This window comes from Rhamphochromis longiceps, linkage group LG6 (assembly GCF_057381845.1).
Source record: "Rhamphochromis longiceps isolate RC_006_pf linkage group LG6, R_longiceps_female_GT1.1, whole genome shotgun sequence".
NCBI lineage: Eukaryota > Metazoa > Chordata > Actinopteri > Cichliformes > Cichlidae > Rhamphochromis > Rhamphochromis longiceps.
The window spans coordinates 17,335,182-17,362,570 of NC_140562.1; the positions used below are offsets into that span (position 1 = coordinate 17,335,182).

Consider the following 27,389-nt stretch of genomic DNA (forward strand, 5'->3'; position numbering starts at 1 on the left):
TGGGGTGGCTCTGAGACCTTTATTATCATTGGCTTGTGTCTTGGTGAAGCATTTCTTACTTCATCCCATTTTTTAACCCTAATGAAAGACCTTAATTTACAAAATGTCATCATGAGTTATTAAATAAGACTTGAAACTATCAACTGAGCCTGTAATCTAATCAGGACAGGGATCATCACAAGCCAAGGGCAGTTTTCCAGTAGATTTCCTTATGCCATGTACATCTTTTTGCAACCATAACGCAGGTTTAAGACAGCTCCACATTGGCTTCAGTTTTCAAACCTGTAAAGTACAATAAGTCCATCTTTTAATACAGTCTATGATTACTCCCCTGTTTTGCTGTTGTTCATTTGAATAATCTTTGTTTTTGTTTAATTTGAGAAATGATCTCTGGCAGTCCCAAATTAACCAAGAATACATCTTCCCACTTGCCCTCTGCTGTATTTCAAATTCAGATCACTTCAGATTTATTTAGCGAAACTTTGATATCTGTGCGACATTCATCACCTTTAACACTGCGCAGGCACATTTAATTTTCTTTTCGGAGCTCAAAGCAGTATGATAAAAGAAGCAGAGCCACTGTCTGTTACAGTCTGAGCACATTTTTATGCACTGAAAAGGCGAGCAGAATTCAATAACGCTGTGTGTGCCTTATACAAGACGACACTCAGAGGTATTATAATTCAAATTCTTGTGGCTACACTGAACATGTAACGTATGCAAGTTCATGCAGCAGCCACACGCTTCCACTATAATCAATATGGCTGGCAAATCAGCTGCGTAAATGTGTAAATGCTATGGAGAGCCACTCTGCAAACAGAAAAAAGACCAGCCTCCTCTTTTTTTTCCTTGTTCTTTTGCAGAGTGTTGGATCATAAAGTGTTCATATATATGAATGCTTTTTATTTTGCCAGTACCAGCTGGCAGTTTCATAGTAACTTTATACCTTACGTCATCCACTGCAGTCTGTAGTCTTACCCATGTCGCACAAACTTAGTGAAAAATGTGAAGTTTCAGAGCGCTGTGCAGACACGACACAATCCCGAAACAAAACTCCCCGTCTGGTTTCACCTCTGCCTCACACAGCACTGCAGGAGCTAAAAGATAAGCTTGTGTTTACCGTAGCCTGAGCATTATCCATGTAATGAGATGATGTATGTGACAAAAGGAGGACCATATGTTTACAGCAGTTTTAAAATGCCATGAACAATCATGCTGTTAAAAAACATCAAGCAAGTGCCGTCATTCCTCACAACAGCAAAGCTTTGAGAAAAAACTGGAAGATCATTCAGATGATCTGTTGTACTATTCAAGCCTAAAGGTTGAAGTGTCTCCAGACAATTGATCCAAAACATTTCTCACCGGTCTAACCTTTTTATCTACATCTTCTCCTTTGTGGGGCCTTGCGTGCTTGATTCCCTGAAATCTCTGTGGAGAGATGGGATGCAAATATATTCAGGAAGATGACTTGTAGCAGAATACTGAAGATCTTTTAACAAGATTCTTTGCCTTATATGGGATAACCTGAAAACCTTTGAAACTATGCATATTTATTTTCCCACATCGACACATCGAGCATTGCTGAAAGCAGCATAAAAATGCAGAACTGTGCAAAAGTCTTGACCCGTCCGTTTTTTTTAAAGTGGTCTTGAACAATGGTTCTCTGGGCTCTCTGAAGATCTTTCAAAGTTTTTATTCAGACTAAAAAGAAAAAACAAACCTCATTTCAGATCAGTCCTAGCACCTGACCGTCTTTACAGGAATTCTTTCTTTAAGAGCCTGATCATTCAGGGATGAAAACACCTAACTCAAGAGATGGACCAGTGCTGGATCTGTGCATTTCAGACAACTTAGCAATGAGCCATTTTAAAACTATATCTTTAGGCACTTTAGTTAAAGCTATGAGAAATGCCAAAGATAACACAGTTTGACAGTCATAAAATAATATTTGTGCTCCAACAAGAGCCATTAGTCAAAAACTTGGCATATCCCAGCATGGTGTGCAGTGTATCCTTTAAAAATGTCTGGAAACGGGTCAAGTGCAGGACAAAAGAAGAAATGGCAGGCCTGTCTACAGCGGATGAACAGTGTCTGAAAGTTTTGTCCTTAAGAAATGGGAGGGAAGAAAATCCAACAAAGACCAGACACAGGACCTGCGAGATGTATCTGGACCTTCAGCTGATCCATTTACTATTCACTGAACCCTCGAAATGGTCTCAGTGGAAAGATGGCTGTCAAGAAGCCATACTTAAGGAAGAGAAAGAGAGAGACAAGACTGAAGTATGAAAATTACACAAGAACTGGACTGTAAAAAATATGGTTCAAATCATCGCCAGGATCAGAGGAGGCGACAGAAAGAAATGAGAGGTGGCTCGAGATTTTTCACATAAAAAAAACTCTGCCAGACAATGTTGAATTACACATATAATTTCTAAGACAAGAACTTAATTTAAAAGCATACTCCATAAAACTGTACTCTCACTAAACTCGAAGATTCACTTGGGAGAAACAAAAATATACGGTCAACATCAAAGCAGCAGAGGCCAAGATATCCTGTCTTTTAATTCCCAGTATGAGTCATGTTCCAAAAACACATTGCGACTCCACAGCCCAGTTGGTAACGCAGCCTTTTCATTAAAATTTTGTTATCTCAAAGTCCAAGCTGAATTAATCCGGGTAATCCTGACATCATCAGGGTCCCCCCCTTCCACGGCTCCCTGCGTGTTTCACAGCACTTTAAGCATCCGTTTTCACATATCAGCGTTTAATACACTTCAGTGATGCAATAAATTCCGACTGTAGTTGGAGAACTTTGTAGCAGAAGTCATTCAGCGTGGTGCTACGTGGAAGCCACCCACATCTCCTGATTAGTGTATTTCCTGTGTATGTAGTGAAGTCAGTCATTTTCAACAAGTCTGCCTTGAAGGCAGTTTTATCTATATACGCGCGCGCGCGCACACCGCAGAACGACCAGATTGGATTTACTATATCAGTCTCCAGTGAAACATGAATTTGTTGTAATTGTGATGACAAGTGAACTGCTCGTGCTAGATTAGTGTTTGTTGTTATGTCGTTGGAGCATTCCTCCGGAGTGCCTTACTAATGAATTCTGCTGAAATCTTACCCCCTCAAGCTTCCTCCACCCTCACAAAACGCACATGCATGCACACACACTTGAGCATCCTTGTTCTAATAACAGAGCTCTCCGTCTGCACAAAGCAACCCCCCCGCCCCCCACCCACTAGCACAGTGGTTTCCATGTTATTGAATTTTTGTTTCCCAGAAATGAAAAGAAACCCCTCTCCTTTGCTGAGCCGAGAATATATTAAATGACAGAGTGTCTGCATACAGAAGCGACGTTTTACTCTACCCTCGTGGATGCATGATTGATGTGGCCTCTCCTCTGATCTCTGTCTGTGCAGGAGGCTCTGCTGGGCATCCGGCGTTACTGTTGCCGGGCGAAGTCCCCGGAGAGTCCTCGGTATGCCCGTACTGCATCTACTACAACCAACTTAGTGACGGCGAAAATGTTAACGAGCAGCCTGAAGAGCAGCGCCACGGCCACTCGTGTCACAGTAACAGCCCGTGTCACTGTAGCAGCTCGTGCCTCAGTGACGCGCAGCTGTCTGAGCCAAAGAAGAGGCTGTGGGAGTGCGGCTGGGCGAGGCTCAGAACTAAACTGGAACTTATTGTTGGCAGCAGATACTTCAGCAGAGGAATCATGATTGCCATCCTTATTAATACTCTGTCGATGGGCATAGAGTACCACGAGCAGGTAAGTGTGCGCACGTGTGTGGGGTGCGCGCCTCTCGCAGATTGGCTGCGACTACAATTTGATTGAAAATTGATGCGCTAATCACCGTGTGCGGTGGAGTCAATAAACTTACCCTCCAATCAACACTTACAGCAGCGAGCATATGGGATCGCGGCGAGAGTGTGCGCATGTGTGTGTGTGAGAGACTGTGTGTGGGTGTGTGCAGGCATGTATCAGGAGATGGAGAAACTCATAAGACCTGAAGTGTTAATTAAAGCGTGACCCTGGGACAGGACGGGGGTGGGGCGGGGAGGGGGGCGGGGGCAGAGCGAGGAGAAGCGAGTGGATGAGTGAGGTGGAGAGGGAGGACAGATCTGACATTGTGATTGGCTGAAAGGCAGCGGGAGATTGTGTTTGGCCTATTTCCTGAACAATATGACAAATCTGGATGGCTTTAACTTCTCCGATAGCTAAAATTCAAGGATGAGAGCTGCCCTATTTTACCTATTTTATCCCTTTTGGCCCAAAATCAACAAAGAAGCAATGCGAATGAATATAATAAGTGAATGCATCCATCTTTTATCATCCAAAACTGTGACATACGCAAATAGCTTTACAGTTTCTTTTTGCCAGTGTTTCCTAATTTCAATCAGGATGACCAGTGCTGTTTATTCTGAAAAACCCTCTGAGAGCAGCTGTGTGTCATGCAGATGGCGCTGAGCATGCTCAGAGAAGCAGTTTCTCATGTGCACTCATTTGTTGGTTTAAGGAGCAGAGCAAAAGAAAAAAAAAACGGGGTCTATGTTCTCTGTAATTTCAAGAAATGTCACCAGCTTCAATGATTTATTTCTTTCATGTACTTTTACTGTCGTAGTTATTGTACGACAGCAGCTCTGTGGCTCAGAGGTATAAACTATGTTAGACTTTATGCAGACTACTTGTTATTATGATTTGTGAATAATATTAACTCTTGTGCTTTGTTGACGTTGGCTTGACTTCGTCTTTGTTTGGGTCCCACAAACCCAGCTGCTGGGCAGAAAATATAAGATGTCAAATCCAGAGCGTTTGCTGTTAGCATGTTTTCCTGATCTTGTTAAAACCCAGCAATAATCCTGTTTAGTCTAATCTAACACAGTATGTAATACAGGATTATCTGTATGCACCGTACTGTGTAAAAGTCTTGAGCCACCTATCATTTGTTTATATTTTCCTTCCAAGGAGGAAGACTTTATTGAAAGTTTTAAAGAGGTCTTGAGCAACACTTGTTCAAGCTTTCTGAAGGTCTGTCAAAATCTTTCAAAGATCCACTTCACACTGACCTCTGAATCATTCAAGCATACAAAAAGGCATCTAACTGAAGTGATAAACCAGTGGTGTGTGTACACGTAACAGTCAAATGAAAAAATAGCAACCTAAAACAGATGAAAATCAAGCAAAAACCCAACACAGGACTTGAAAGTTACATCTGGAACTTCAGTTGATCCATTCAGTTGATAGCAGGACCAGCGGGCATGTGGTGGGGAGGTTAACTGGACAACTCGGCGGCCAGTCGGTTAGACAGAACAACAGATCTTTATTTGGCGTTAACAGCACAAGACCATACAAGTCAAGTCTCCATGGCTTTACCCTGTTCCTACATACATGTGCTGGGGTTAGTTAATTGCCTGCGCCAGCCTGTTACAATGGTAAGGTCTTTCTGAACAGATGCACGGAGAGCAGCATGGACTCACGGAGACTGTCCAGCTTCTACACTAATAGGACAACATCCCACTAGCGTTGCTATACCACAATAAAAGGGTGTTAGACGGTGTGGGATCAGCTTGACAGAAAACAGAAAAAAAAGGAGAAACATCCAAAGACGGGCTTTGAATGTCCTTCAAGAAGCCCCCGAGAACTTTTCCTGAAGACAACTTAAAGAAATTAGACAAAAGCTTGTCAGAGAGTTCAGGCTGTGGTGAAGAATAAAGGTGGTCATGAACGATTATGTTTGTACTGCTATGACTGTACAAACTCTGTTTTTGCCCATTTTACACGTTTTAATAAACTGCTGCACCTGTTTCCCATTTTCCTGGCAAAATATAAAGACGCAAAGGTGGGCCCAAGACTTTTGCACAGTACTGTGTGATATATTGGAAAAGACGCCTCATCAAGTGTGTGCGGGGCCTGGTTGAGTGTGCAGGTGAGGAAGTCCTACGTGGCATCATTTTAAAGATGGTGAACATGATTAGAGTGCTTTTGAAGTGGAAATTTTGGACTTTTGAAATCATTTATGCAAACAAATTACCACCAGATATTTATCTGTGAAAACGATTAGCACACATGGTATAAGTATGCCTTCAAAAAGCTTTCAAAATACTGTTTTGAAATTATTTTGCATGGTTGTGGACGAGTTTTTGTCATGGTCTTGTTGAACTTTTTGACCACTCTTCCAAGCAAACTGTTTGACGGCTTATTGCTCGTTCTGCCTGTTTCATAACATTTTAACGGGGTTCAAATCTCTTACGACAATTATCCTCATAAAAGGTCCCCTTCAGTTTTCCGACAGATGCCTCGCATTATCTTCAAGCACTCTTTGATGTGATGGAGAGAATTTGGCGTTGATTTAATTACTACAGGCTGCCCAGTCAGCAAAGGCAGCAAAGTGACCCCGAGCACTAATATTTCCACCGCTACGCTTCTCCTGAAAAGATGTCTTTGGTCTGCACCAAATGTCTCTTCTGTTACTGTAGCCAGTCGTCTCTGTATTTGTCTGTCCGGAGCACATTTAGTCCAAAAGGGCGGGTTTTGCCTTTATGTTCACCAGCTCAAATTTAGGCGACTGCACTCCTAAGAACATGCACTTTCATACCAACTTACCTGCAAATTCTTTGCAGCCAAATGACTGCTCTTTACAAAGGAGTGTTAGGGACACATTGAGAAAAAATATTATTGATCATTTTGGAGATTAAAGCCCTCTGCATAAAGCTTTGTGTACATGAGAACGTGAAATCGTACTGCAGAATCAGTTTTAGTTACAAGGAAATGATTTCTGTTTTATCACATAAACACAGTGAGGTGATGCGTATAAGGAATGTGAAGCTGTATCTGGCCAGAAGGAAAAAACCCCCACACAATATTGACCAGATGAAATAGCTGGCAGTGGACAGATGCAAGGTTGTCGACAGTTACAACCTCATGCAGTAAAGAGGACGTTGTATCACGAGACACGACAAGACAGCTGTTTAAGTTGTTTCACTGACTCATCTGCACGAGGCTTTTGTAGAGCCTCGGCAGCTATTGTGAAATGTGATCTCCACATTTTGGGTTTAATCTTAATTTAATAGTAAAATATCAACTACACTTTATTTGGCGATGATGTCATGAAGAAATTATGGTTAGTTTACTATGGCAACATTTGGACACTAACAGATTACACGCTCATTGTAATTACAGCTCAGCCTTGTAGCTCATCACATGAAGTACATCCTTGACTGTGTATAAGACACGAGCGTGATTAATAACTCCTGAATCATGATGGCTGAAATACCTCAGTTGCACTAATTAATGTTTTGTTCTTGTGTCCAGGCATGCAAGAGATATTGTTATATCATGTACTTACCAGATAGTGAATTATCTCACGCTATGATAATACAAACGCCCTTATAGTATTCTGTATAAAACTCCTTGCAGACTCGCTTGGATACCCGGACGATTTTCTGAAGGCTTTGGGGAGCTTTCTCGATCTTGGCATGATGACAGCACTTTAATAGCAAAGACAGCAGCAGACCCTCGATATCAGACAGACAGGTTGAGACAGGCTCCATCTGTGATTCCCTAATCATTGGCAACACAGATTTTAGTGTCATGCTTTTGAAGGGTTGACAAATGTAGGACTCTACTTATTTTATTTAACTTTTTCTTAATGACAGCTACCACTAAGGTAACGCCTAACATAGCCTAACCTAAAAACATCAGAAATTAGTACATTAAATGGACAAACGTGTTGGGCCACACCTCTTAATCACTTAATCTTAGTCAGTTGACACAGGTGTATAAAATCAAACACGTGGCTGCGCTGCACAAACATTTGTGAAAGAATGGATCGTTCTAAAGCGCTCATCGAGTTTGAGTGCGCCTAAAAATTAACTGCTCACCCCTGATATGTGTAGATGACCAAGTACTTTTGTTAAGATAAGATAAGATAACTCTTTATTGTCATTGCACAGTCATACATAGTACAGTAGTACAATGAAATTGGAAAAACTGTCCTACGTCGGCACTACATATAACACAACACGACACGATATGACACATCACAACGTAACAAACAACACAACACAGTATATTAACTTAGTATAAAAAAGAAGAATAAGTGTATGTGTATTGCACACTGTTATTATTGCACATTAATTATTATTGCACCTTGTTATACATATAAATATTATTGTTATCGTTTTAAACATTGTTACCTCCCCCTAAAAAGTCCAGGGAGGTATCCAGTCAGGTCAGCTATTTACATTGATCAGGGCTATTGCCCTGTTGTAAAAGCTGTCCTTGAGTCTATTTGTTCGGGACCTCAGCAGCCTGAACCTCCTGCCAGACGGCAGCAGCTTAAACACCCGGTGTCCTGGGTGTGTGCAGTCCCGTAGGATGCTGCGTGCCCTCTTGAGACAGCGAGTGCTGTACAGGTCCTTCAGGGAGGGAAGAGGATGTCCAATGATTTTTTGGGCCATGTTGATGACCCTCTGGAGTGCCTTTCTGTTGTTTATGATGTGGGTTTTTGTCCCCCAGAAGAACAAATGCTGCATATTACGATATTACAGGGTTACAGATAATTTTATGAAGTTCTTCATTATAAAATAAATAATTATATTGGAACCCAGTGAGCATCTTTAAGACCGATATTTGCTGATTTAAGAGTCTGATAATTCTGGCAGAGGGTTCTTCCTGTTAAAAGGGAGTTTTTCTTTACCACTGTCGCCAAGTGCTTGCTCATATTAGTTTTCTCTGTATAATTGTAGTCTTTACCTTACAATATAAATCCTTTGAGGCAGCTGTTGTTGTGATCTGATGCTATAATAATACAATAAATTTGAACTGAACTCAAATAAAAAAAAAATCAACATATCAGCCAGTATTATTTTTTTCAGACGCACAAACCATGAACAGATTTCTCTAACAATTTTTACGTGTAATCATCATTTATGGGTCCCTACTTAGATAATATGACAAAGCAGTTTAAAGCACAGTCGTGTTTTGTTGTGCTGTTTGGCTCACACATATGGTGTGACGCTAACGCAGCAGCCTGCACGTCCTCCTTCTGCTCTCCCTGCTTTCATGTCATCTCTCTCAACTGTTACGATAAAAGTGGAAAACAGGGACAGGCCTAACAGGGAATTTCCCCTCTGGTAGATAAACGATGAAATATTAACGTTTGTCACGTGGTTGAAGCGTGTTTCTCCTGTCGCTTCACTATAAATTCAGATACTGATAGACTGGCACATAGCTAGCAAGTTTAGAGGTTACTAGACTTTATTGGGTTAACTTTTTAATTCTGTTAAAAGAGGATCAAATGTTTGATTGTCCAAATGTGCAAAAAAAATGCATGTTTTTACATAACAGTGGGCCTTTATGGCAAATTGATCAGTAGAAAAATGTCCTGAAACAACTAAGTAACCAGCTATGTCCTTAAAAACAGGCTCTGAAACATTTTTTTTGTGGATTTTTTGGAATGAGGATACAAATTTAAGCTTTTTTTTTGTCATAAACCTAAAAAAATATCTGAAAAAAAGAACAGCAACAAAATCTGACCAGCTTTAATCCATGTAAACCCAAACTGAAGCCTTCACCAACATCTTGGAGATTCCTAACATGTTGAGTGCACTGAGCTCCGCGCTGTCTGTCTCTGTTTATTTGTTCATTTTTCTCTGTGCCCGTCCATCTCTGTACATCAATCTCTCCCTGTTTTCTCTCCACAAACACTGCACCTCTTCAGCCGCAGGAGCTGACAGATATTTTGGAGATCAGTAACATGGTGTTCACTAGTCTCTTCAGTCTCGAGATGCTGCTGAAGCTCCTGGCTCTCGGGCTCTTCGGCTACATCAAGAACCCTTACAACGGCTTTGACAGCGTCATTGTCATCATCAGGTGGGGGGAACTCTCTGTCTGTGTGTTTACCCCAAAAAGGGAATTCTTGTCATTAGTTATTCCTCCTGTTCTCACGTCTCGGGCTCTGCAGCTAAATCTCCCGAACTGCCAGCGATGCCGGTGCTGGCAGCTGAGCCAAGCGGTTGCACTCATAGTCCAGAGGGCCTGTATTCACTCCATTATGTAGTACTACAAGCTAAATTATGTATCCACGTTTGAAGGCCTTGCTTGTTTACCGTGCCAGTTCACGCTGCGCTGGCTTTCTTTATTGGCTGGTGAACTGTAAACAACACTGGCCCGACTTCGTTTTTTCGTTTGCCACACGTCACATCAAAAAGACTTGAGCGCTCTCTCCCTTCTGAAAAGATTCGGGAAGTTTTTCTTTCTTTCTTTTTGTTTTTGTCTTCCTGGGTGACGCTAATGCTGACAAAGGGTAACAGCTGATTCCTTAATCGCTTCAATGGAAATGCATCTCTGTGCTTTTAACCTGTGTGTGTGTTTCAGCGTGTGGGAGATCGTGGGTGAGGCCGAGGGAGGCTTGTCGGTGCTGCGCACCTTCCGCCTGCTGAGAGTTTTGAAGCTGGTCCGGTTCCTTCCTGCACTCAGGAGGCAGCTGGTGGTGCTGATGAAGACCATGGACAACGTGGCCACATTTTGCATGCTGCTGATGCTTTTTATATTCATATTCAGGTATATATTCACGAGTTACAGTGATGATTAAGCGTTTTCTCTGCTTTAATTATACTGTTATTACATTTCAAATGGCTACTGCTGGGATTCTCCTTCCTCTGTTATAAACTGATCACCACATGTGTCATCGGCTTTCATGTAGATACAGCTGTGCACGCAGGCAGTATTACCGCATCTTGTTGTTGCACATATTAAATTACTGCTTGATAAAAACATTACCTTACTGTTGTGTGTGTGTGTGTGTGTGTGTGTGTGTGTGTGTGTGTGTGTGTGTGTGTGTGTGTGTGTGTATTGCAGTATCTTGGGGATGCATCTGTTCGGCTGTAAATTTGGTTTGCGACAAGACAGCGGAGACACTTTACCAGACAGAAAAAACTTTGACTCCCTGCTCTGGGCGACTGTCACTGTCTTTCAGGTTAGACAAACATCCTCACATGCACCCTCGCTCAGGGACACACACGCGCAGAGCACACGAAGACACCGACGGTATTTGATTTGGAGGAATTTCCCCATCAATTACGCGCCACTTTTAGGAGTGAGATTCAAACAACAGCTGCTGCAGTCACGAGCGCTCGCCCGTGATTTCATTTGCTCCGATTTGGGAGCGCGCGCGCTCGGTTTTTCAGAAAAGTATAAAAAAACTGTCCCAGTGGGCAGGTAAGATGTTCCTCACGAGCAGAGGAGGAAGAGCAATAATGAAGCACTCACTCGGCGGGAGTTCATTTAACACTGATGAGCGTCATTACTGTTCAACTGACGACAAGATAATAAAGGAAGAAACTCACATTATCTATTCTTGGAACACCTGCTAGCAACGTAGCGCGTCGCCTTTTGGCTCCTTGTGTGTTTGACGGCCTGTTTTTCTAACCCCCTGACGTCTCTCCGCATCTTATCTAATCTGCAGATCCTCACCCAGGAGGACTGGAACGCGGTGCTCTATAACGGGATGGCCTCCACAACGCCGTTGGCTGCCCTCTATTTTGTCGCCCTCATGACCTTTGGCAACTACGTCCTCTTCAACTTGCTCGTCGCCATTTTGGTCGAGGGCTTTCAAGCTGAAGTAAGGGCAAAGATGCCGTTTCATTTGAGCTACTTAGACAACGAGGCAGAGCGAATGAGACTAATTGAGCTCTGTTGTGTTGATGATACCAAAGCTGCCTACAAGAGAATAATCTCCTCCATCCTGCCTGTGTGGTTTCTCCTTTCTCTCTCTCTCGCTCGCTGTCTCTTTATCATCACACTTTTCCTCTGTTGCTTTTTGCCTATCCTCCGTTCTCTCTTCCTCCATCTTTCTCTCTCACTGCAACACACACACATACACACACAAAATACTCTCCAGGGTAGGGATGTGTTTGATATTTCCTGCCATTCACAGCTGGTGAGCTTTTGTTGTTTAGTTTTCATCTTTTATCTCCGGCATCAGAGAGCGCTTGCTCTTTCTCTCACTATTGCGTGCGCGCACACACACACACACACACACACACACACACACACACAGATACCCTTTGCCAAAGCCGCCTGCCTCCATCTTTCTGGCGTGAATTTTAATTAAATTCAGTAAAGCTTTATTGGCGTGACTACAGGAGATCGCTGCCAAAGCCATCCACATAACTCAACTAGAGAACGCTGGAGATTCCCTCCGCCCATCTGCCTAGTTTTCCTCTTAGTCTTTCCCGCTCGACCGAGATGTGCTTTTCACTTTTACAACACTGAGGAAGGGAAGGTGGTGATGGTGATGATTATGATGACTCTGGTGTATATTTGCGTCTGTCTGTGTTTTCAGGGAGATGCTAACAGATCTGAGGCCGATGATGAGAGACACTCGATGTGTTACGAGGACGAGGAGAAACTCAGAGAGCTGTACGCTGCAGGTACAAACTCGCAGATCAGCCGGACATGGAAGTGGAAGTTCACATGGAGTCGCCTTAAAATAGCCTTTTGGTGTATTCTGACCTGAATTCTTGGAGGTTCTTTCATCCTGTGAACATTTTAAAGGCTTTCCATAATTCTGCAAAATATTCTCTTGTTTTTAATCCCAGAAAGATTGAAAGATCTTTATCTGGATGCAGCGTTTTCAGTGGGAGAAAAGTTTAATCTCCCGTTCAACTGACGTCTTCAGTCTCGGCTGACTGCAGGTTTCCCCAACCTTATAAACAGCTGCGTAACGACTGAAACTCATGCCACCGACTAACAAAAAAGCCACAAGCTCAGTTTGTCTGATTTGGTTCAGTCAGCCGGCCGTTGGTTTATAATGGTGGGAAAGCTGCAGATGATGTCACCTTAATGAGAACACTGAGTCCAGATGAACAGAATCAACTTTCGGGGATTTCCTTACCTGGATTATTGAAGCAGGCATCAAGACATTACTCTTACTTTCACTCTGAGGGCTCATTAAAAGGGCAAAACCGCATAAACCTCACTGACATTACACATAGGCCATTATTTACTCACTCTGATGCTGTCTTTTTTTTAATATTAATTCAAAAATTCAACCTACATTACCTCAAATTAGGCGTAAGATGAATCTGAAGGAGGTTTGGGCTTTTTAAGTAGAGGCTAATTTTGTTTAAATTGCATTTGTGAGCTTCTTGAGGGCAGCTCATCTGTATTTGCTCAAGAACAACACGGGAGTGAAAAATGGACACGAAACACATTGCGAACATTTAGTAACACAAATGTGCACTATCTAGATTTTTTTAAAATAATGCAGCACATTTTTACAGCTAATCCAATTATTACAGACTCCACGTTTAGAATATTTATGTGTGTCAACGTTTATATTGAACTTGCTTTACTCTTTACTCTCAGGGACAAATACTGATAACCTGTTTTATTTATGAATGTGTTTTTCTTCTCGTTGTCCTCTTTGACAGTGAGTAATAAACAATATTAGTACCCAATTTTTAAACGTTTTTAGCTTGATTCTCTAAATCATAAACTTTAAGTTGCGGATTATCAAATTCCCTGATGAAAAATTACTGACTGAAGTCTTAAACGTCTTCTTTCTAATGTCGAGCAGGAGCAGCGAAGTCAAATTTCACTGATATCTACTGATACCTAAAAAAATGCCCGTATTGCTCAGCTGAGACTTTCCACATGGGTTTATGGGCCCACTCAGTAGTTTCTAAAGTCTTATTTAGTCACTAATTGTTGTCATAATCAAAGTAAAACACACACAAAAGGAGGATTTAATTTAGGTTGGTCTGATTTTGCCAGACCATGTGATCCAGAAGTCAGTTGCACAACTTTTAGTGCAGTCAGTTTGTCAGCTCCACAACTCATGCATAAGATCCACCTTAAAAACCTGAACATCCACAGAGCTTTACCAGCCAGTGATCGTGACATATACAGCCTATATGCAGCGGATACAGCCATGGTCAGTGCAGCCCTGATCCAAACGAAACCATGAAAATATTGCAAATCCCAAAATATAATAAATGAGAATCATTCTTTGACATCAAATATTCTGTGTGTGTGTGTGTGTGTGTGTGTGTGTGTGCAGAGCTGAAGATTCAGGCCATGATGCTGAGTCCCAATGGTCTCCTGAACCCAAAAGCCTCCATGCCTCCCCCTCCTCCTCCACCGCTGCCAGTCATCACGCACACTGCAGCTACGCCCACCATAAACTCCAACCAGTCACGCCGGGCCAGTGGTGCATCCATGGAAAACAGCCTTGAGCAAAGGTCACCGGTGAGCCTTGGGCACATGCTTTTATGTGGAGATATATATGTTTATATAAAACCACGTTAAATATTTATTATAAATGTGAGTTAGAGAAACAGTTAATCAAAAGATGTTTGTTATGCAAAGGATATAAATCAAAGCTGAGCTGAAGCAATTTCTAAATGTTGAAGTCATAGAATGATAACACAGAGCTTCATTAAAGCTACCTTGCAGAGGTTCATTTGTTTACTTTGTTTCCCAACAAACCCATTATGTGTCTTCTCAAGACACGACAAATTACTTGAGTGCATTTCTATCCTCATAAAACATTCACAAAGCCAAATATTTCAGCATTGTTTGGGCTGGCAGTCTTTTTGTTAGCAGGCCTTCTGCTGGCACTTTAGTATCACCAACTGTTGACGGGTTGAGTCATGTAGCCCTCCTTCTATGCACGGCTAAGCTTAATGCTTGAGCTCAACGTCAGGTTCGTTTCACGTTGCTTTTAGGAGATTTGATGCTAACGACTCAGAAGATGTTTCAGACTGAAGTGAGGTGGCTGAAAATTTTAGCTTATCTTGATTAAAACATGTCCTCCAAGGGTGGATTCAGACTGGTCACGGTTGCCTTGCATTGTGCCGGAGCTTGATCGCTCCCCAGCTGGTCTGCCCTTAATGAGCCAGGTCCACTTCAGTCTGTCCCGACTCCTTTCTCGTGCTCTCTCCCGTTTTTCAGACACGCACTCTTAAAAAGCGTTCTTGCAGAGCACAAGGGGTTCATGATTTTATGCAGTTTGTGGCTTAACTGGGCCAGTTCTTATGCCCTGTAGATTTGTTATTAAAGCAGGGATTTTGACAGAGGCAGCTGCTATTGAGCAAGTGGCGCAGTTCTGTGCTTGGATGGTCATCACACTACATGCGTACCATCACTGAATTCAACTGAAGCTCAGCTGTGACCACCTATTCGAGCCAGACAGGGCACAGTTCACTTAACTGCGAATGGCGCGCACTAGTAATCGCACTAGTGAAATGAGCTGGACTTTGGGGTCAGATGTGCTGGGGAACAGATGGCCTACGGTGAACACACCCTTAGTTAAAAAATGCAGGAGGAGAGCAGCAGCATGACCAGAAATAGAACAAAGCAGGCAACGTCAGTGGTGACAGATATGACAATGGTTATGTGAGACACGGATGGAAAGGACAAATTGGTCTGGAGGCGGGTTTCAAAGTGGCTTGCAGATACAGCAGTAACTGTGGACAGGCTAAAGGACAGGTTGTAAAGAAAAGTGTATTGATGGACCATTGAGCGAATTCAGTTCAATTGAGTTCAGTTTTATTTACAACCTTAAAACCACTATTAGCAAGAACATGGCAATAGTCGCAAAGAAAAACTCCCCCAGCATTCTGCAGCATAACTGAGGGTTTGTTCAGGGTTAGCTGATCCAACCCTAACTATATGCTTTATTAAAAAGCAAAGTTTTAAGCTGAATCTTAAAAGTAGAGGGGGTGTCCTTCTCCCGAATCTAAACTGGGAGCTGGTTCCATTGAAGAGGGGCCTGAAGGCTGAAGGCTCTGCCTCCCATTCTACGTGTATATATCCTAGGAACCACAAGTAAACCAGCAGTCTGAAAGTGAAGTACTCTATTGGGGTGACATGGTACTATAAAGTCTTTAAGATAAGATAAGGCTAGGTTATTCAAGTCCTTGTATGTTCCACTGGCAAATGGTTACAGGTGGTTGCTCGCTGTGGCTAGCTTCTGCACTGAAACCTCTTAAAATGTTATCAGATATCATCCTGTTGATTTACCCTGTTTCTCAGTAAGTTTAATAACTGTGCTGGGCCAAACAGACTTATCATTAGCGCAAATCCTGGTCATTTCCATGTAGAGGTTGATAAGGAGCACAAGATACAAACAAAATAGGAGCCCACTCATGAAAACATCACCCCGCTGCACTGCTAATGGCCAAAAACTCTACAGGGCAGCTTTAATCTGTGAAGAATGAAATCCTTATTTGCACTTGAAAGATAAGGCAGAAATCCAACAAGGCACTGGTTTTGTTCTAAGTTGTCTTCACAGTCCCTGTGGGACAGCGGGCCAGAGAGCCGTCGCTCCAGCTGGATCAGCATCGGCCGAGCCCCCAGCCTCCACAGGAAGAGCCAGTCTGGAGAAATGGAGTCCCTGCTGTCCGACACATACTCAAGCTCCAAAGCCAGCAGCAGGGAGCAGTCTCTGGACCAGTCAGAGTACCTGCAGGTGCCAATGCTCCTCTCCCCAGACTGTAACGGCACCACCTTCCACCTGCCAGACCACTGCTACGACGATGCTCCCCTGACATCGCATAACCACACCGATCAAGAGGAAGAGGAGATTGAAGAGGTTAATGCCTATTTGTTTCATGAATTTGTCTCAGCAAATGGAAAACCATATAATATATATGTAAATGTAGACTCGGGCAGTTTTAATTGGCGTGTGTTCCAATCAGAGGGAGCAGGCATTTTGATGGCGTCCCATTTCTGTTATTCCTAGATAAAACAAGTTCATAAAAGAGCTTGTTTTGGGCATGTTCAGAAGTTCAAAAGCTGCTGCTAATTATCCCGCAAAGGCATAAATTCCAACATGGCTGACCTTAAGACACTTTTGTTTCTTAGAAAAATTTAATTAGCTGAATTTAAATTAGATCCGGGTGGAAGAATGACTCGGAATATTGTTTGAAAAAATAGCTGTGTTGGAATTTTTTGTGCATGCACACGAGGTCGCTGCAAAAAAAAAAAAAAAAGAAAGAAAGAAAAAACCTTGGATAGAAATGAAAATGACTTCATTCTGCGGTATCATGGGTGTATAAGATGATGAGCAATACTGATTTTCTGATTTTCTCCCACAAAACGCTACGTCCAGATGAACAGAATCAACTTTTGGAGCAATGCTGATTGTTGTAACGTAACGAGTGTACGCTGCGATGTCATTCGTCTGTTTGTGTGTTCATTCCAGAGTTTATGTAAGAGGCTGAAGAAGATACTGGAGCCATATGAGCCTCAGTGGTGCCTGGAGCATGAAGAATGGTCCCTCTATCTGTTCGCTCCACACAACCAGTAAAGATACACACAAACACACGTTTATGCACAGCCCCTGATATTCTCCAGGGTGGCCTAGGTGGCCTTAACTGCACGCATGTGTAAAAATTCACAGCTAAAGTGTGAAGGTGACAGCTGAAGCTTGGTTGTACAACTTGTACTTTTATCAATTAAACCTGGCAGAAATGGAAGTGATGCAGGTGATGTGTTGAATAGAAAATAAACACTGGGGTTGTTGCCGATCCTTTTCTCTTCTCACACCGTCTCTCTGCAGGTTCAGGTTGTGGTGTCAGAGGGTCATAGGTCACAAGATGTTTGATCACATCGTCCTGCTTTTCATCTTCCTTAATTGCATCACCATCGCCCTGGAGCGACCTGACATACAGCCACACAGCATGGTACCTCATACACACACACACACACACACACACGGTTACTACACTTGTAAGGAGAAGTATTGACATAAGCACCATCATAACGACATTCCAGACCCTGACCTTTAACCTTTAACCCGGACTTAATGGATGTAATTTTACACTGAAACTCTGTTTCTTGTCTTCCTTGGTTGGTTTAACTGGATATTATTGATATAATTTCCATCTTCATTGTGCTTTTTATTTGATGATTTGACAGATTTGAACTCATTATGCATTAGTCTAAGTGCTTAGATTAAGTCTGAACGTAACAGCTACAATACTGTGCAAAAGTCTTGAGCCACCCCAAAAGTCTTTAGATTTTGCTTCATATGATCCAGACTTTCATTTTTAAAGCAGTCTTGAGCAATGACTGAACCACTGACCTAACTCAAGGGCTGAACCAGTGTTGTGTTTAGAGATAACAGACAACACAGCAAAGAAGCAACTTTGAATTTTATCTTTAAGCACTTTGTCATTAACAGCCTGTTGCTTCCATTACTTTAGTTGAACCTATAAAACTGCTAAAGATACCACAATTTGGCAGTTGTCGAAATATTATTTGTGCACCAGTAAGGAGATTCCCAAATAGTTATGAGCTAAAAGAATAGAAGTGGAAACACCATAAGATTTTGATCCATGCAATACCATCTGGAAAGCATCTGATTGGCAGTAGTTGGATTTTCCATTATCACAATGACCCCAAACACACTGCTAATGCAGTAAAAGCATACCTGGATAGAAAAACGCACAGCGAATTGGCCTCCCCAGAGCACGGACCTCGATATTATCCAAGCAGTGCGGGATCATCTTGACAGAAAAGGGAACAAAAGGCAGAAACATCCAAAGAAGAGTTTTAAGTGTCCTTTAAGAAGCCTGGAGAACTGTTCCTGAAGCCAAACTCTGTTTCAACTTATATACTGCGTTTCTATTTATGTTTGCACATGTTTCAATAAATCGCCACTTCTATTTCTCAGTTTCCTAGAAAAAGTGGCAGATCAGGACTTTCGCGCAGCACTGTAATCTAAACCTTAAACAGCTCAAGACATGACTCACGGCTCACAAATACAGAAGCAGCATACGTCTTTTGCATGACCACGCACACAAAGAGGGGCTGTTTACTACAAGAGCTCATGTGCTTGTAGCTGATGTAAGAGTCTCTATAACAACACGTGTTGTTCCCAGTATGCTTTTATTATGTTTCTACAGCGATTGCTGTGCATTTTTTTTCTCAGCTCGTTATGCAACACTTTGTGCTCCAGAATCAAAGCTAAGGCTACAAAGCCTTTAAATTGACGAATGCGCTTCCTGCTGTTAATCTGTGCATGCTCTCACGCCTGTGTGTGTGTGTCTGTGTGTGTGCAACAGGAGCGGATGTTTCTCAGTGTGTCCAATTACATCTTCACTGTGATCTTCGTGGGCGAAATGATGATCAAGGTAACCATAACAGTGAACATTTTCTGAATAAGCACTCCACTCCAAAGTCATTTTCTTGATTCTAAAGAGGCAATTTTCGTTGCTGGTGGGGATCAGAATGGCTTTCATTCTCATTTTACACCTTAGCTTATTTAATTATTTCAGTAATTTTGTTGGATCTGTGCGCGTCTGCATGCAGGTGGTAGCTATGGGCCTGTACTTTGGAGAGGGCGTGTACCTGCAGAGCAGCTGGAATGTCTTGGATGGGCTCCTGGTGTTTGTGTCACTTGTGGACATCCTGGTGTCCATCGCTTCAGCAGGTGGTAATCGGATCTTAGGCATCCTCCGGGTCCTTCGCCTGCTCCGCACACTTCGACCACTCAGGTACAAATCAAGGAGATTATCATCTGTGTTTACTCTGCTGATATTATATTAAGGACTGTCTAACCTGTGTGTGTGCTTGCTGCAGGGTGATAAGTCGTGCTCCAGGTCTGAAACTGGTGGTTGAAACTCTGATCACATCTCTCAGACCAATTGGGAATATTGTTTTGATCTGCTGTGCTTTTTTCATCGTGTTTGGAATTCTGGGAGTCCAGGTAAATGTTCATGCCGACCGTTCCCCGTTCGTCCTCTGTCAGTTAAAGATAAGCTCCATCATTTTTCCCCCGAGACAGCAAAATACAAAACACGTCAAACTCATTTTCACTCGATTTGATATGACCGAACATTAAAAGCTCGTTGTGTTTTCTGCTGCAAGAAGACACAGATCACTGTGGCTTAAAGTAAATGAGCTCAGAGAAAGCTTCAGGTAATAAAAAGTGAAGAGAAAAATTGGGAGGAAATGCAAATGAGCTGCTGATTATGCACCAGTCCCTGGAAGTAATTAAAAAAACAACAACAATGGTTCAACAGGGGGAATGTGCTGAGAATGTGGTTTTTAAATCGGATTTTCACCTGGATTTTAATATTACTAATCAAATTCATAAATACAGCTTATTATTTATTAAAATAGCTTAATATTCAGAATGAGCTAATAAACTATAAATAACACACTTTGCTTGATATAAAGGATCAAAAATAATATCACGTTGCTTTGGTTTCAGACCTCAGGGTTAGGACTGTTAATAAGCTCTGAAGCCAAATAACAGGGCACAGTATAAGAAAGAAAAAAATGTAAGCGCAAATAAAGTTTAATTTGTTACTACTTTTAAATAGTAGCTTGATTCCTCCTACCTTAGAAAACCAGCTTGGATCAGCGTCCCTCAAGTGACATATTGGTGTTTCTAATGTAAAGGACAGTGAAAGTCTGAAAGGGGAGGTGTTTTTTTTTTTTTGCTTGCAGTTTGTTTAGGTTTGGACACAAAAGAATTACTGATCAGCATTTCACCTTTTTTTACAGTCTGAAACATGAATTAACACTTAATTTTCACCTTTATCTGCAAGCTAGGTCGTAGCCACTGTGATGTCAAGCTAAATGCTAAAGTATTTGGACTTTAGCATTTAGCATTCAGGCTGCTGCCATGTTTTTTTTGGGGGGTGGGGGGTTGGTTTCACAATTGAACATATCATAATGAGGTGTGGGGGGCTCCAGGTATCAACTAGTGCTAGCAAGCTTTGTTCAAAGCTGCGTATACAAACTGCTAATGAATGCTAAGCTAACAGACTAATAAAACCCTCAAAGTTCACTTTCCAAAACTGAAGCACAAACTTCTTGGACAATGTGTGCTATACAGGGAGACATCTTATTTGTCAGATATTTCCATTAAAATGCTCCAGGAGACACCAACACCGCAAACACAGTGGAGAGGTTCAGTTCAGTGACTCCAATTAGTGGCGCTGAGGCCTGGCAGCGATGATTGGCTACGCCTGCCTGTGTTGGGACACCTGTCAATCAAAGTAGCCGTGCCCTTAACTCAATTATCCAGGTGGTTGACTTATAAACTTAGAGTTGTTATGAAGGGAGAAACTATCAGAGAAACAGAGGCCAAAAATTGCTTTTTGTACCAGATTGTAATTATATACTTTTCTTCTGCTGTAAAGGGGTGTCAAACATAAGGCCTGTGGGCCAGAATTGGCCTAGCAAAGACTCCAATCTGGCCCCAATGGACGGCTTTGGAAAATGTGAGGGAGGTCATAAATTTTGAATTTTTAGCTGTATTTTTTAGTTTTACACCATTGGCTACTGATGTAGACCTCCACCATGGCCATTCATGCTACACCAAAGTAAATAAGTAATATATAAACAATTAAATTGCAGAAAAGTTCCTGTTTTTTCTTTATGTACTATACAAATTTTATTTTTCTTATAATGGGTCCACAGTAAAAAAAAAAAAAGGGCATTAACATAAACTTTCTGCTTTATAATGTCAGGGCAGTCTGGTCTAAGAGTTACCAAAACTTTGTAATGAATTTTACACATTTATTTCTTACACTTTAAGCCCAAAATTTTCTTTCATTTACTAGAGCCTACTAGAGATGTGCTGTTGAAATTGCCTATTTTGAGCTTATTTTTCTTATGCAACGATATCTCAGGGATTAAATGTGAGGTAAAACATCTTTGCACTAATAGGAGTCAGGCTCAAGTGCACATTTAAAACAGGCTGGATAGTCTCCGGACACATTTACTTCTTCACGCGTTGAAGTCCTTCAGAAATACTTTATTATTATTATTTTTTTGTGTCCCGTTTGGATCTTTAGCCTTCAGAATTGTTGTCTTAAGGCCAAGAAAGATGCCAAGCGGATTTATTTTACCAAGTGGATCATCATGGCCTTGCCATATTGGTCCATTTGATTGACCTTTATTATAATTATGAATTTATTTTATTTTCAGGTGCTACAAACGGGACAGACATGACTGGGGGATAGGACAGGGAGAAAGAATGAAAGAAAGAGAGGGAGAGAAAGAAAACCAAAGGGGAGAAGAGATGGTGAGAAGGGGGGGAAGAAAGAAAAAACAAACAAAACACCTGGATCACCTGTATGGAGAAAAAAAACAGAAGAAATACTTTAAAACAAAAGAATCTATTAATGAAACTTCCTTTAAGGTTTAAAGGCTCTCACCACATTTTAAAATGTCAAAGTCAGGAAATGAATGTACAGTACCATTTTTAAAAACTCCACTCAAAGCCAGTCAGTTCATTTTCATGGCTTATGTTTCTCTTTTTGCAAATACAAATATTCAGATTTAATCCTTGCAAGGATATAATACCTAATGAACGCTGAAGCTAATTAACACGTAGGCTTATATTTGACGAAAAGCACGCTATCAGTGGGTTATCTTCTAATGAGAACACCCATGCTGGAGTGATTCTGCACAGGGGTCTGCAGGCTCTTGCAGACTGTTTACTGTACAGCAATATAACAGCCTCTGCTCTGTTGTGTGAAGGTTTGTTTACACTGCCTTGAGGTTACAGTCTTCTCTCATGTTTTTTTCTCTGTGCTCACACTTGCGCAGCTGTTTAAAGGGAAATTCTTCTACTGCGACGGGATCAATGTAAGTAACATCACCAATAAAACTGAGTGTCTGCAGGCTGGTTACCGCTGGCTGCGGCGGAAATACAACTTCGACAATCTGGGACAGGTTTGTCACACTCTTGGACAGACATCTGCTCTTACAGGCTGGTAATCGTAGCAGCAAAGCTGAATTATGTGCGTATCATCCCGCCAGGCGCTGATGTCGCTCTTTGTGCTGTCGTGTAAGGACGGCTGGGTCAGCATCATGTACGACGGCCTGGATGCCATGGGTGTGGACCAGCAGGTGAGGAGAGGCAGTCTCGCACACAGCGGGGGGGAGAGCGGGTGTGTGAGGGATTAAAAAGTGAAAATCAGGGAGATGAACGACTCATTCAGCGAGTGAATATTTCCCTGTGATTTCCTTCTTTTTTGTGTCGTTCTTAGGAACACTTGATCTTGTTTGTTTGAGTGTGAAAGGGGAAATATCTCAGGAGTGAGGTGTAGCTGTGCAAAGAAAAGAAAAAAAAGGCAGATGGATGAATAGATGTGAGCTGACAGAGCTGGTAGTTTTAGTGCTGACTCAGTACTTACATTGTCTTTTTGTTTGTGCTCTCTCCTTTTCTTCCTCTCCACCCCTCCTCACCTTCTTTCATCACTCTTTCTGTTCTTGTTTTTTTTTTTTTTACCTTTTGTGTCTCTGTGCTACCTCCTGTCCTTTCTTCTTTGCTTTTTTCTCTCTGTTTCTCTCTGCAGCCAGTGAGAAACCACAATCCTTGGATGCTGCTGTTTTTCATCTCATTCCTGCTCATTGTCAGCTTCTTTGTGCTCAACATGTTTGTGGGCGTGGTGGTGGAAAACTTTCACAAGTGTCGCCAGCAGCAGGAGGAGGAAGAGGCGCGGCTGAGGGAGGAGAAACGACAGAAGCGACTGGAGAAGAGGAGGAGAAGTGAGGAAGTGTTTCGGGAAAGTGGGTGGAGGGACATCAGAGTAAAGTACTGTGCAAAAGTCTTGAGTCACCTCTCATTGCTTCATATTTGGCTAGAAAAATGGGAAATGGGTGCAGCCATTTATTGAAATGTGGAGATATAAATGGAAATACAGTATAGAAGACAAAAACAGAATTTGTACAATTCTGACAACCCTGAATGCCAATATTTGGTATTGACTTTATTCTTCAACACGGTCTGAGCTCTCATAGACAAGTGTTATTGTAATTTATTTAAGTGGTCTCCAGGAATAGTTCTCCAGGCTTCTTGAAGGACTTTCAAAGCTGTTCTTTGGATGTTTCTGCCTGTTGTTCTGTTCTCTGTCAGGATGATCCCACAGTGCTTCAGTAATGTTGAGGCCAATCCATGACTGATAATGTTCTTTCTTTGCCTTCCACTTGTTCTGTTTCCTTAAATGTTGTGAGGACTACAGAGAAAACTGCATAGCATGGCAAGATAAACCACATTTAAGGCTAATAGGTCTTTGGGAATCACCTTGTTGGTGCAAAAATACTATTTTATGCTGTCAAACCTTTTAATAATACCTAATTTTTTGTGTTTTTGCTAAAAGCCTTTACGAAATTCTGCATGAAATTCTCAGTTTTTTGGACGCTAGCTTGTCACGTAACATATATATATAGACTGAAATCACTGTGATTTTGTGAAAAATATGTCAACCTATGACCAGCTGGTCCTGATGTTTCCAAACAAGAAAAGGAAAAAACTGAGATTCTGGGTTCCTGCAACTCTCACGAGAAGGCAGCAGGAGGAAGAATTTCATGTTTTGACCCAGGAGTTGAAATTCTATCGCATCTGCTTCTGTGCATATTTCAGGATGTCAGTGGGACTGTTGAAACTTTTACTGGCAGACTTGGCATTTATTGTGGTCAATGTGAATGGCTTTATTAAGAATAGGTGAGTCCGAAAAATAGTTTTAAATCACAAAATATTTGCACAAATTTTACACGTCCGGTGTGTAAAGGCCTTAAAGATACAATTTGAAATGGGCTCTAAGTTGTCTGCTATGTGTAGACGCAACATTGGTTCATCCCTTGAGCTGGATGTCCGTTTATGCTTGAATGATTCACACGTCAGTGTTCAGCGGCTTAACAAATGAAAATGGTCAGGTACAAGGACTGGACTGAAAATGGGTGAAAAAGCAGCCAATGTCCAAAGAAAAAACTTTGAAAGACCTTCACAAAGCCGGGAGAACTGTTACTCAGGACCACTTTAAAAAATAGCAGGAGGGCCGGCTCAAAATCTGCACAGTGCTTTAAGTGGACATCCAAACGTTACACCTGTAACTGCTTAACATGTGATTCCTAAACCACCTGAAAAAAACCATGCAGTCGTGATTCAAGAAAGGGGACACACACGTTGCTTTCACTTCACTTTCTTTAAGAGGTATTGTAAAGATCTTGAACCACTGGTGGCTTCACCCTACCCAGAAGTCTTTAGAGTCTCCCCTGATAGTTGCACCATTTTCCATTCTGCCTGCTAGAGTTGCCTCCTCCTCTGCTCTTTACTCCCTTGGCCATGAAAATGATCCCATCACCATATACCATCCTAAATCTAGTAAAATGTCTTTTTTTGGTCTATCGCAGGCCTAACACAGAGAGACAGACAACCATTTGCATTCACATTTGCGGGCAATTTAGAATCACAAATTGTGGGAGGAGTACCTGGAGAAAACCCACGCAGACACAGAGAGAGCATGCAACTCCACACAGGAAGGTCGGGTGATGGAGCTGAACTCAGGGCCTTCTTGCTGTGAGGCAGTAGTGCTAATCACTGTGCAACCATCCTGCTCCCTCTCTTCCAAAAAACAGAAGCAGAACATGAGTGCACTATTTCCTCCCATAGGGGCTAAATAATCATCGATACTCATTATTCCATATGGGCTGATAATTACACAACATAGGATCACTACAGGATGTCAGCTGCAGGTCGATAGTCGATGTTCAGCGGCACATATAGATCAATCAGGGTTCTTTTGCTATTTATTACAGTTAATCATTGGGTCCTGGGCTCTCTCCATCTGATCGCATCTGTCTTTGTGACCTCATCTCTCTATGCTGCTGTTCCTCTTTTAAGTTCTCTTTCACTCCCTCTCACTGTGGAACAGTTTCAGTGGCCAAATCGACTGCAAATGCAAATGCAGATGATTCATAAATACGCTTCAGGGGAAACTGATTATGGCTGGAAGATGTATCAGTTGATTTCTACAAAGGGAAAAGTAAGGTCATCCCGCTTCCTTTCTGCGCTCGGCCCATGTTCCGCACTAAGATCACAGTGAGTTCCGGTTAACACGGCTTTAATCACACATGGAGGTGTAAGGTAAGGCTTTCACACAGTGTGCCTTGCGAAAGAAATGCTCTAGCTTAACAGTCCTCTCCTTCATCCTCCGAGCTCGTAGATGAGGCAGTGGCTTTCTCATGTCCTGACTCATCTGCTGCTACAGCAACGGGAGATAACTCTTCCTGCATCTCCTCTGGCCTCGCCTGCGCCCGTTAGCTTCCATCTCCTTTTCCTTTGAAAAATGTTCATACATCCCTAGCCTAGCGACCAGCAGATGCCAACAAAGACAAGTCCTCACACACACACACACACACACACACACACACACACACACACACACACACACAAAGAGAGAGAACAGAGAACAACCCAAAAAGAGTTGAACATTTTTCATGTGCTCGATGAGCAATATCCATTATTTTCCAGCTTTAAGGCACGATTATGTTTTCTTTTGGAGGAACTATTCATAAAGCATTCTGGGCCCAGGTCTGCCGACGCCTGTACACGAGCACATTATTCCCAGTGTCCGGAACGATCAGCTTCCATTCGAACTGGTGCGTCAGAGTGCGCTAAAAGTAGGACATGTCATTTGTGGTTTATGAGTGTCTCTTTTCTCTGCTCTACTATCTCATCAGGTCTGTCGGTGTTAGAGCATTTTATTTCTCAGCATTAAATTTCATAAAAGCCAGCATGTGTTGACGAGTAACCTTGACTTATTATGTAGCGATTTCCTCATTCTTTTCTTTTCCTCACTTTTCAAAGCAAATCTAGTTTTAGTTTGTTTATGTCACTTCTCCTTTGGAGTCTGAAGCAGAAGAAACGGGTGCAGAGGGAAAAGGTACAAAAAAAAATGATCCTGCTTTAACCTTCCTGCCTTCTTGGGACCTTTTTGTGCCACTGCTATGTGTTAAATGGCTGCCATTTCCACTGTGTTCAGTGGAATATAACCAAACTTGCCACAGGATAGTTTTTACCTGTCAATGTTAATATTCCAGTGTGAATTCCTTAAATCAGCCTAAAATGGCTGAGCAGCAGAAATCCCCACACCCATCACCCTGGGGACCATTTTCTGCCCATTGACTTCCATTATAAACGCTATTTTTCAACCCCAAATTATCATCATATGATTTTATTTTTTCTTCTTTTCTTGGATGTCAATGAAGACTCAGGGCCTTGAAGTTTTAATTTTTAAATTGCAAAAAAAATGCAAAAAAAATAATGGCAGGTCAAAAGGTATGTTGGTGCCAATCTTTGGTCCATCTAAAGGCCTACTTATAATGACAATCACATATTACTTCAACTGGTTTTTTGTGGAAATATTTAGTTTCGTTTTTTGGTTTTTGGGGCTTATAACACAGGGCGCTCATGTAATAACACTGGGATTTGAAGGGTTAAAACAACGAAAATATAATTAAAACTTTACATGAATATTTCAGGGAGAAGTAGTTTTACAAGGTTGGCTAATTTAAAGTGGAATAAAATATGGATATATGGTCTTTTTATGGCGTGGCTGAGAATGGT

At 41.9% G+C, this 27,389-nt stretch overlaps 1 protein-coding gene across 1 annotated transcript in view; it reads left to right on the forward strand.

Moving 5' to 3' along the window:
• The window catches only part of LOC146667793 (voltage-dependent T-type calcium channel subunit alpha-1H-like), a 61,232-nt gene that overhangs the window by 22,473 nt on the left and 11,370 nt on the right, over positions 1 to 27,389 (forward strand). Inside the window, exons 10-25 of the mRNA XM_085409480.1 lie at positions 3,423 to 3,775; positions 9,729 to 9,880; positions 10,385 to 10,570; positions 10,868 to 10,985; positions 11,475 to 11,630; positions 12,354 to 12,441; positions 14,073 to 14,260; positions 16,296 to 16,607; positions 17,220 to 17,320; positions 17,577 to 17,700; positions 19,084 to 19,152; positions 19,331 to 19,515; positions 19,601 to 19,727; positions 22,586 to 22,711; positions 22,799 to 22,888; positions 23,338 to 23,530. Coding sequence (XP_085265606.1) covers positions 3,423 to 3,775; positions 9,729 to 9,880; positions 10,385 to 10,570; positions 10,868 to 10,985; positions 11,475 to 11,630; positions 12,354 to 12,441; positions 14,073 to 14,260; positions 16,296 to 16,607; positions 17,220 to 17,320; positions 17,577 to 17,700; positions 19,084 to 19,152; positions 19,331 to 19,515; positions 19,601 to 19,727; positions 22,586 to 22,711; positions 22,799 to 22,888; positions 23,338 to 23,530 — 2,568 coding nt within the window. The remainder of the gene's footprint in view (positions 1 to 3,422; positions 3,776 to 9,728; positions 9,881 to 10,384; positions 10,571 to 10,867; positions 10,986 to 11,474; positions 11,631 to 12,353; positions 12,442 to 14,072; positions 14,261 to 16,295; positions 16,608 to 17,219; positions 17,321 to 17,576; positions 17,701 to 19,083; positions 19,153 to 19,330; positions 19,516 to 19,600; positions 19,728 to 22,585; positions 22,712 to 22,798; positions 22,889 to 23,337; positions 23,531 to 27,389) is intronic.